The sequence below is a fragment of the Notolabrus celidotus genome, unplaced genomic scaffold, assembly GCF_009762535.1.
Source record: "Notolabrus celidotus isolate fNotCel1 unplaced genomic scaffold, fNotCel1.pri scaffold_123_arrow_ctg1, whole genome shotgun sequence".
NCBI lineage: Eukaryota > Metazoa > Chordata > Actinopteri > Labriformes > Labridae > Notolabrus > Notolabrus celidotus.
Window position 1 is genome coordinate 130,754 of NW_023260009.1, and position 10,000 is coordinate 140,753.

The following is a 10,000-nucleotide window of genomic DNA, read 5'->3' on the forward strand; positions in this document are numbered from 1 at the left end:
GAAGAGGAGGGTGAGGAAGAGGAGAGAGAGGAAGAGGAGGGATGATGAAGAGGAGGAGTGAGGAAGAGGAGAGAGAGGAAGAGGAGGGTGAGGAAGAGGAGGGTGAGGAAGAGGAGAGAGAGGAAGAGGAGGGTGAGGAAGAGGAGGGTGAGGAAGAGGAGGAGAGAGGAAGAGGAGGGTGAGGAAGAGGAGGGTGAGGAAGAGGAGGGAGGAAGAGGAGGGAGGAACAGGAGGGAGGAAGAGGAGGAGGAAGAGGAGGGAGGAAGAGGAGGGAGGAAGAGGAGGAGGAAGAGGAGGGAGGAAGAGGAGGGTGAGGAAGAGGAGGAGTGAGAGAGAGGAAGGAGGAGAGAGAGGAAGAGGAGGTCAGGAAGCGGAGAGAGAGGAAGAGGAGGTCAGAGAGAGAGGAAGAGGAGGTCAGAGAGAGAGGAAGAGGAGGTCAGAGAGAGAGGAAGAGGAGGGTGAGGAGGGGAGGGGAGGAAGAGAGAGGAAGAGGAGGGTGAGAGGAAGAGGAGGGTGAGAGGAAGAGGAAGGTGAGAGGAAGAGGATGGGTCAGAGGAAGAGGAGAGAGAGGAAGAGGAGGGTGAGGAAGAGGAGGGTGAGGAAGAAGAGAGAGAGGAAGAGGAGGGTGAGGAAGAGGAGAGAGAGGAAGAGGAGAGAGAGGAAGAGGAGGGTGAGGAAGAGGGGGTGAGGAAGAGGAGAGAGAGGAAGAGGAGGGTGAGGAAGAGGAGAGAGAGGAAGAGGAGGGTGAGGAAGAGGAGAGAGAGGAAGAGGAGGGTGAGGAAGAGGAGGGTGAGGAAGAAGAGAGAGAGGAAGAGGAGGGTGAGGAAGAGGAGGGTGAGGAAGAAGAGAGAGAGGAAGAGGAGGGTGAGGAAGAGGAGAGAGAGGAAGAGGAGAGAGAGGAAGAGGAGGGTGAGGAAGAGGAGGGTGAGGAAGAGGAGAGAGAGGAAGAGGAGGGTGAGGAAGAGGAGAGAGAGGAAGAGGAGGGTGAGGAAGAGGAGGGTGAGGAAGAGGAGGGTGAGGAAGAGGAGAGAGAGGAAGAGGAGGGTGAGGAAGAGGAGAGAGAGGAAGAGGAGGGTGAGGAAGAGGAGAGGAGAGGAAGAGGAGGGTGAGGAAGAGGAGGGTGAGGAAGAAGAGAGAGAGGAAGAGGAGGGTGAGGAAGAGGAGGGTGAGGAAGAGGAGGGTGAGGAAGAGGAGAGAGAGGAAGAGGAGAGGAGAGGAAGAGGAGGGTGAGGAAGAGGAGAGAGAGGAAGAGGAGGGTGAGGAAGAGGAGGGTGAGGAAGAGGAGAGAGAGGAAGAGGAGAGAGAGGAAGAGGAGGGTGAGGAAGAGGAGGGTGAGGAAGAAGAGAGAGAGGAAGAGGAGGGTGAGGAAGAGGAGAGAGAGGAAGAGGAGAGAGAGGAAGAGGAGGGTGAGGAAGAGGAGGGTGAGGAAGAGGAGAGAGAGGAAGAGGAGGGTGAGGAAGAGGAGAGAGAGGAAGAGGAGGGTGAGGAAGAGGAGGGTGAGGAAGAAGAGAGAGAGGAAGAGGAGGGTGAGGAAGAGGAGAGAGAGGAAGAGGAGAGAGAGGAAGAGGAGGGTGAGGAAGAGGAGAGAGAGGAAGAGGAGGGTGAGGAAGTTGAAGAAGATGAAGATGATGAAGAAGATGAAGATGATGAAGATGATGAAGATGATGAAGATGAGAGGAACACTCACAAACTTCTCTGAACAGGGGAAGTCAAAGAGCTTGATGAGTCCGAAGTCGTCCCCGGTCACCAGGTTGAGTCCGGCATGAGAGACGCAGGCACAGTTCACATCGGCCTTCTCGGCGTTACGAGGCCAGACCCCCAAGACCTCGTCCCCCAGGATGCTGAAACAGAACACAACATGACCCACATTCAGGTCTCAGTCTTTGGTGAGAGTCCTGGGGTCAGCAGCTTCCTGTCAGGGTCTACTGTCAGATCCTGCAGGACTAATGTGGTCCTGCAGGGTCAATGGTTTACCTGGGTCTACAGTCAGACTCCTCAGGACAACATTAGTCCTGCAGGGTCATTGGTTTACCTGGGTCTACAGTCAGATCCCTCAGGACCACATTAATCCTGCAGGGTCATTGGTTTACCTGGGTCTACAGTCAGATCCCTCAGGACCACATTAGTCCTGCAGGGTCAGCCTCTTAGAGGTCTTGGTGGACGGTTACCTGAGTTCACACCATGACCACAAGGTGCACAGTGGACCAAGTGAACAAATCCAGCCTCACCTGGTCCAGGTAGCCCAGGTGATCCTCTCAAACACAGTCTGCTCTGAGACCACCTTCCCTGAGGGGACTTCATGGACCTGCCGGGTGTAGGAGCTGGTGGAGACCTGGGGGAGGTTTGAAGAGGGTCAGCTCTCAGAGGCTTGATGTGACAAAGGTCAGAGGTCACAGCAGCAGGGTCAAAGACCGTGCTGACCAGGTACCTGGGCTTCATGGTTCTGAGGTAGTCCAGGTGTGGGGGGTGCGTTTACCTGGATGTGTCTGCTGTCCGCAGAGAAGTCCAGCTGGATGACGAAGCCGGGGATGTCCTTACAGTAACCGATCCGGTTCAGGGACGGTCCCAGAGAGAGGTCGTAGAAATCCACAGCACTGTCCACGGAGCCCACCGCCAGGAACCTGTTATCTGGACTGAACCTGGACCAGAACCAGAACCATGATCAGTATCTAAGGGCGGACTCAGAGATGTTTAAAGACACAGTCCTGGACTGGTACCTGATGTCCTGGATGGCCACGCTGCGGTCTCTCTTCTTGCCCCAGACGGTCAGAGAGTTGACGAGCAGGACGATGAACTCCCCGTTCTCCATGCCGATGGAGACCATCTCCCCGTTGGGACTGTAGGAGGTGCACTTAGCGGGGTGACCCAGACTCACCTTGTTCAGGAGTTTCTGTCAGAGAGGACAGACCAACAGGTGAGCAGGTACTTAACAAAGACCAAACCCCTCCACGCCCCGTCCTCAGACCTGTACCTTATCAGCCAGGTCCCAGATCCGGATGGTCCCGTCGTCGCTGGCGGAGATGAAGACGTCTTTGAAAGGATGAGGGGCCAAACCCCAGATCCCCCCCTGAGTGTGCCCGTTGATCATGGTGTTGGAGGCGGCGTTCTTCTCTCCCACCTCGATGATCTCTCCGTCCTTGGTTCCTACCAGGATCTTACCCTGGACCACCAGAGACCAGGGACAAAGACTTACATCATGTAGGCGCTTTGGGAACGCGAGCTAACAGACTGCAGCGTGATGACATCATCGAACCTGATCTGAGTGAAGAACCTGATCTGTGTGTGGGACCTGATCTGTGTGTGGGACCTGATCTGTGTGTAGAACCTGATCTGTATGGAACCTGATCTGTGTGGAACCTGATCTGTGTGGAACCTGATCTGTGTGTGGGACCTGATCTGTGTGTGGGACCTGATCTGTGTGTAGAACCTGATCTGTGTGTGGAACCTGATCTGTGTGTGGGACCTGATCTGTGTGTAGAACCTGATCTGTATGGAACCTGATCTGTGTGTAGAACCTGATCTGTGTGTGGAACCTGATCTGTGTGTGGAACCTGATCTGTGTGGAACCTGATCTGTGTGTGGGACCTGATCTGTGTGTAGAACCTGATCTGTGTGTGGAACCTGATCTGTGTGTAGAACCTGATCTGTGTGTGGAACCTGATCTGTGTGTAGAACCTGATCTGTGTGTAGAACCTGATCTGTGTGTGGAACCTGATCTGTGTGTAGAACCTGATCTGTGTGTGGAACCTGATCTGTGTGGAACCTGATCTGTGTGTGGAACCTGATCTGTGTGTGGAACCTGATCTGTGTGTAGAACCTGATCTGTGTGTAGAAGCTGGTCTGTGTGTAGAACCTGATCTGTATGTAGGAGCTGGTCTGTGTGTAGAAGCTGGTCTGTGTGTAGAACCTGATCTGTATGGAACCTGATCTGTGTGTAGAACCTGATCTGTGTGGAACCTGATCTGTGTGGAACCTGATCTGTGTGTAGAACCTGATCTGTGTGGAACCTGATCTGTGTAGAACCTGATCTGTATGGAACCTGATCTGTGTGTAGAACCTGATCTGTGTGGAACCTGATCTGTGTAGAACCTGATCTGTATGGAACCTGATCTGTGTGTAGAAGCTGGTCTGTGTGTAGAACCTGATCTGTGTTTAGAACCTGATCTGTGTAGAACCTGATCTGTATGGAACCTGATCTGTGTGTAGAACCTGATCTGTGTGTAGAAGCTGGTCTGTGTGTGGAACCTGATCTGTGTAGAACCTGATCTGTATGGAACCTGATCTGTGTGTAGAACCTGATCTGTGTGGAACCTGATCTGTGTGGAACCTGATCTGTGTGTAGAACCTGATCTGTGTTTAGAACCTGATCTGTGTAGAACCTGATCTGTATGGAACCTGATCTGTGTGTAGAACCTGATCTGTGTGGAACCTGATCTGTGTAGAACCTGATCTGTGTGTAGAACCTGATCTGTGTTTAGAACCTGATCTGTGTGGAACCTGATCTGTGTGGAACCTGATCTGTGTGTAGAACCTGATCTGTGTTTAGAACCTGATCTGTGTGGAACCTGGTCTGTGTGTAGAACCTGATCCTTTAGTACCTTCCCCCTGCAGACCGAGCGGACGTTCTCCACCGGCTGACCGGTCTCCAGCTGGAACGCCCTGCAGCGCTTCATCTCCTGGTCCCAGAGCTTCACCGCTCCGCCCTCTTTGGTCCTGTCACACAAGCAAACGTCACACATCAGACTTCCCCTTCAGGGACTCCCTGATCCACCTGAGACAAGTCGTCCCCCAGAGAGGGAGTCCGTCTCACTGATCCGCTCTGATTGGTTGAAACAAGAGGTCAGTGAGATAAACACCTGCTGGCTCCGCCCCCCCCAACTCCCGCCCAAAGCCCTGATTCAGACCCCCCTGAACCTGGTCCTCATGCTGTGGTAGAGTACGTTAGTGATGACTCACGGGCGCTCCTTCCCCCCGGTGACGATGAGTCCGTCCCTCAGGGTGGTGTACATGGTGAAGACCGGGCCGCTGTGCGCCTTGGCCACCACCCGGATCAGGAAGTGCTCCCTCCACACGAACACGTCCCCGTTGATGGCCCCGGTGAAGGTCAGGTTGTTCTGGAGGGAGAGACACTGAGTCAGGTCTTGAAGTCTGGGGTCGGTCTAAAGGTCAGAGTGAGGGTCTGTCTTACAGCGCCGAACGCCACAGACAGCATGGTCTGCATGCGGCCGTCCTCCACGGACCCGATCACGCCCTTCTTGTACACGAGCGAACCTCCCACCAGGGTCCAGAACTTGATGTGCTTGATCCCCACCGAGACAAACTGGGTGTCAGAGTCCGGTCTGAACTCCACCACGAAGATCCGCTCGGCATGGCCCCCTTTACTCGTGACCTTGGTACCTGGCGGACAGGTGTGTGAGGACATTACAGCAGCAGGGAGGTCATCAGGGTCTTTAAACCGTCACCATGGAGACGTGTGTTTACCTTCCTGCCACCGCCACACCGTGATGGTGTGTTCAGGCTCCACCCCCACCGACAGCAGCAGCTTCCCCGTGGCGCTGAAGTTGACGTAGCCGACTCCTTTGGCGTGGGAACAGCGGAGGATGGACAGGGTCTGCTTGGTCATGGCGTCCCACACGTGGATGGACGGAGCAAGACCTGAGAGAAGCGTATCAGAGACACAGGAACCACAAAACTGAGGAACCACACAACCAAGGAACCAAGGACCTAAGGATGCAAGGAACTATAGGCCTCCGGACCATGCACTGAGTTTCCACCAAAAGAACTTCCACCGCGGATCTTAGGAGGTGATGGAACCAGGTTCACGTTAAGTCCCTGGGACCTTACCCTCAACAAGGTTCCTGGTACGAGGACCTTTGAGAGGACATGCAGTGTCGAGAGGACTCTGACTCAACGGGATACCTCAGCTGATCTTTACGGGTCTTTAGACCTCAGGGAAAAACCACATCAGTCAACCCCTCAGAGAGTACTCTTACTGAGGTCCAGGGTCCTTCTGGTGGAAATCCAGTGACTTTATCAGGGGGGGCCCAGGAGCTAAAGGATCCTAGGACTGTTGAACCAGGAACTCAAAGAATGAAGTTAAAGAGGAACTAAGGTACTGGATGTTCAAGAACCCCAGAGCCCTTGAACCTGTAGGACCAACACAGGGGGGCGGGGCTTCACAGAACCAGGAAGTACTGTGGTGTGCACAAGCACCTGAGGAGTCCAGGGGGCCCAGAGGGTCAGGGGTCTCAGTTACTGAAGCTACAGAACCAGAACAGAGGAGAAGAAGAACAAAGAGAAACATGGAAGCGATGAAATGATGGAACCTCACACGGAGGAACCAAAGAACAAAGGAACAAAGCAAACATGGAGGGGATGAAGGAGAGGAGGGACACGATCACTGCACTCAGGAGAAGAGAACAAAGGAGACGAGGAGACGGGGAGCTGAGGGAGCAAAGGTGGGGACGAGTTCACGTTGAAACTTCAGGGGATCTGAAGCAGTCAGCAACACGTCCACGCCCCCCTTATACCGGGGTTTGGATTCAGCTACAAAAACCATCAGGAGCTCAGCCTCTGTGGAGGATCTATGAGGATCTGACCTCAGATCCAGTGACCGGAGGGGGCGGGGCTGCTGTGATAATGAGGGGCTGCTCTGATGGCGTCTTGGTTCTGCTACATGAAGCTAGTCCTTCAGCGTGGGAGGAAGGGGGACGGTTCTGCGTGCCTGTGCAGACCTCTCCTTTCGTGACATCACCACAGGAGCTCTGTCCTCCCAGCAGGGGGCGCTACAGACCATGAACACTGACCCTCTCTGAAACCCGTCCAGGAGACTTCCTGCTCTGGTTTTGGACGGGCCGGTCCCCGTGATCCCGGCTGTGGAGGGTTAAACAGTCAACATGCCCGAAGTTCATGCCCTGATACCGTCCACATCAAACCACATCCAGCTCCTCCGAGAACTCCAAGAACCCTGCCTCTAGACCACCAACACCACAGACACCAACACAGAGACACCCAGACTAGCTCGGCTAGATCCACATGCTGAAAGGAGGCGCCAAGCGAGGACTGGTCAAGTCCTGCTGGACTGTCTACCAACATGCTCACACAGAGATGGACCAACATGAAAACACTGTGAAGGTTTCCCTCCACGGACTGGACCTGAGGGGTCAGGGAGTCTCTGGGCTTCCAGCAGGGGGACCAGATAAGCAGTCTGAGAACATGGTCCTCAGCTGATCTGGTCCCTCAGTAAACATCTACAGTGTGAAGCTCAAGAGGACTCCAGGAGACAGGAAGTGACTCTCCAGAGGAGGAGCTTGACTGGGCGGGGGAGTGTTCTCATGTGGATCCAGATCAGTGCTCACATGTTCCCTGACAGACGGGGGCGGAGCTACAACAGACTTCCTCTCTGCTGGTACTCACCTGACAGCTCCGCCTCTACACGCCGAGAGCGAGACACCGACAAGGTTAAACACTGAGCGCTCCACATGAACACATGAACACATGAACACATGAACACGAGAGCCAGAGAGAGAGAGGGTCAGGGATGAGGGACAGAGGGAGGGGCTTACCTGGCAGGTCGCTGATGTCACCTGGTGATGAGGTGGGCGGTGACAATGAGGAAGCAGTGAGAAAGAAGTGCAGCGAGCAGAAAGCAGAGAGCAGCCGTCATGAGGACAACACGGAGACCCAAACATTAAGCTAACAGGAAGCTAATATGAAGCTAACAATAAGCTAATATGAAGCTAACAGGAAGCTAAATGGAGCTACATGATGCTAAAATATGCTAAGATGATGCTTACATTCAGATTTAGAGAACTTTATTGATCACAACACTCAACAATGACAACAGATATGCAGGAAGGAGCTCGTCATAGAAGAATATATACAGAGCTAACATGAAGCTAAATAGAGCTAACGTAAAGCTAGATAGCGCTCAATGGAGCTAATATGAAGCTATCTGGAGCTAACATGAAGCTAAGATGGAGCTAACATGAAGCTATCTGGAGCTAACATGAAGCTAAGATGGAGCTAACATGAAGCTGAACTGAGCTAATTTAAAGCTAAGATGAAGCTTAATGGAGCTAACTTGAAGCTGAAAGGAGCTAAGATGAAGCTACACAGAGCTACCATGGAGCCAAATGGAGCTAAGATGAAGCTAAATGGAGCTAACTTGAAGCTAACTTGAAGCTAAACAGAGCCAACCTGAAGCTAAAAGGCGCTAAGATGAAGCTAAACAGAGCTAACATGGAGCCAAATGGAGCTAAGATAAAGCTAAATGGAGCTAACTTGAAGCTAACTTGAAGCTAACTTGAAGCTAACTTGAAGCTAAACGAGGCTAACAGGAAGCTAAATGGAGCTAAGATAAAACTAAATGGAGCTAACTAGAAGCTAAACGGAGCTAACATGAAACTAAATGGAGCTAACATGGAGCTAAACGGAGCTAACATGGAGCTAAATGGAGCTAACATGGAGCTAAACGGAGTTAACATGGAGCTAAATGGAGCTAACATGAAGCTAACATGATGCTAAACAGAGCTAACATGAGGCTAAACAGAGCTCATATGAAGCTAAACAGAGCTAACATGAAGCTAAACAGAGCTAACATGAAGCTAACATGAAGCTAACATGAAGCTAACATGAAGCGAAATGGAGCTATCCAGAGCTAACAGATACAGGGAGCTCCGTTAAGCTAACATGAAGCTAACACAGTTAACCTTCCCTCAGCGTGTTTCTAAGGCGACCTCAGACAGAGCGTCGTTGCCTCGCCGCGCTCTGACTCACCGATCTGTCCCGTGGCGATGATGTTTTGGTATTTGGGGTGCTGGTTGACGGTCAGACACAGGATGTCGTCGGTGTGTTCCAGGTAGAAACTCTGGGTTCCTGTCAGGACAGGAAGCAGGGGACATGACGTCATCAACTTTATTTAAAGCAGTAGAAGAAGAAGAGTAGGAGAGCGTTACCGACCCGCTGACAGACTCTGGATGATGACGGCGGCGGCCGTGTGGAAGATGATGTCGGCGCCGTCGTTGAGGTAATGCAGGTTGTTGCGACAGTCGAAGCCTCGGTAGCCGAAGACGTGCTCCAACACGAGTTCCTGAACACAACACGACGCACGGTCAGCTGATCGCAGCGAGGTCACGTGACTCAGAGACAGCTGACCTACTCACCTCCACCACCTTCTTCTTCTTGGTCACGTTGTTCCTCAGCAGCTTGTCGGGCAGCGGGGCGGCTCGACTCACCGGGGGCCTGACAGAGACGCGTTCAGGGGACGTCAGGAAAACACAGCGTCAGTGTAAGTGTGTGTCGTTGCACTGAGCTAATATGAATATGACGTCTGTCTTTACCTCTCCTCCACAGGAAGCTCTTTGTGCTGCAGGTGAGGTCTGGTCCCCGTCATGTTTCTGATGCTGGCAGAGTAGATCTTCGTGATGTAGTCCACCACCTTCTCCCGGGCCACGTCGCTGTCGTACCCTGAAGGAACAAACACGCCTCCTTCAGAATAAAAGCCTCTGTGTAACCTCTGTCTCAACCCGGGCTCAGTCTGAGGGAAGACCTTCACAATAAAAGCCTCTGTGTTACCTCTGTCTCAACCCGGGCTCAGTCTGAGGGAAGACCTTCACAATAAAAGCCTCTGTGTAACCTCTGTCTCAACCCGGGCTCGGTCTGAGGGAAGACCTTCACAATAAAAGCCTCTGTTTTACCTCCGTCCTCCTCGGTGTCGTCGTCCGACTCCTCGCTGTCCACGGCTTTGCTCTCTTTGTGACCCGGAGGCTCTCGGGTCCAGATCATCAGCGCCGTGTCGGCTCCGCCCACTGACAGCAGGAGGGAGTCGTCATTGGACCATCGGACGTTCGTCACGTTGGTGCTGTGACCCACGTACTTCTTAAACTTCGAGAACTGACCCTGAGGGGGGAGACAGAGGGGGAGAGGGAGGGAGAGAGAGAAAGAGAGGAGGGAAGGTTTGATACTTTCATCAGTCTAGAAACACAACGACACGGGACAC

At 53.1% G+C, this 10,000-nt stretch overlaps 1 protein-coding gene across 1 annotated transcript in view; it reads right to left on the reverse strand.

Annotated features, from left to right (window-relative positions):
* The window catches only part of LOC117808550 (echinoderm microtubule-associated protein-like 6), a 24,673-nt gene that overhangs the window by 859 nt on the left and 13,814 nt on the right, over window positions 1-10,000 (reverse strand). Inside the window, exons 27-41 of the mRNA XM_034678267.1 lie at window positions 9,699-9,900; window positions 9,342-9,468; window positions 9,165-9,243; window positions 8,962-9,091; window positions 8,779-8,877; window positions 7,566-7,586; window positions 5,482-5,655; window positions 5,189-5,397; window positions 4,957-5,114; window positions 4,599-4,713; window positions 2,972-3,160; window positions 2,718-2,890; window positions 2,477-2,639; window positions 2,229-2,332; window positions 1,688-1,841 (exon numbers count right to left, since the gene is read on the reverse strand). Of these exons, the coding sequence (XP_034534158.1) occupies window positions 1,688-1,841; window positions 2,229-2,332; window positions 2,477-2,639; window positions 2,718-2,890; window positions 2,972-3,160; window positions 4,599-4,713; window positions 4,957-5,114; window positions 5,189-5,397; window positions 5,482-5,655; window positions 7,566-7,586; window positions 8,779-8,877; window positions 8,962-9,091; window positions 9,165-9,243; window positions 9,342-9,468; window positions 9,699-9,900 (2,097 nt within the window). The remainder of the gene's footprint in view (window positions 1-1,687; window positions 1,842-2,228; window positions 2,333-2,476; window positions 2,640-2,717; window positions 2,891-2,971; window positions 3,161-4,598; window positions 4,714-4,956; window positions 5,115-5,188; window positions 5,398-5,481; window positions 5,656-7,565; window positions 7,587-8,778; window positions 8,878-8,961; window positions 9,092-9,164; window positions 9,244-9,341; window positions 9,469-9,698; window positions 9,901-10,000) is intronic.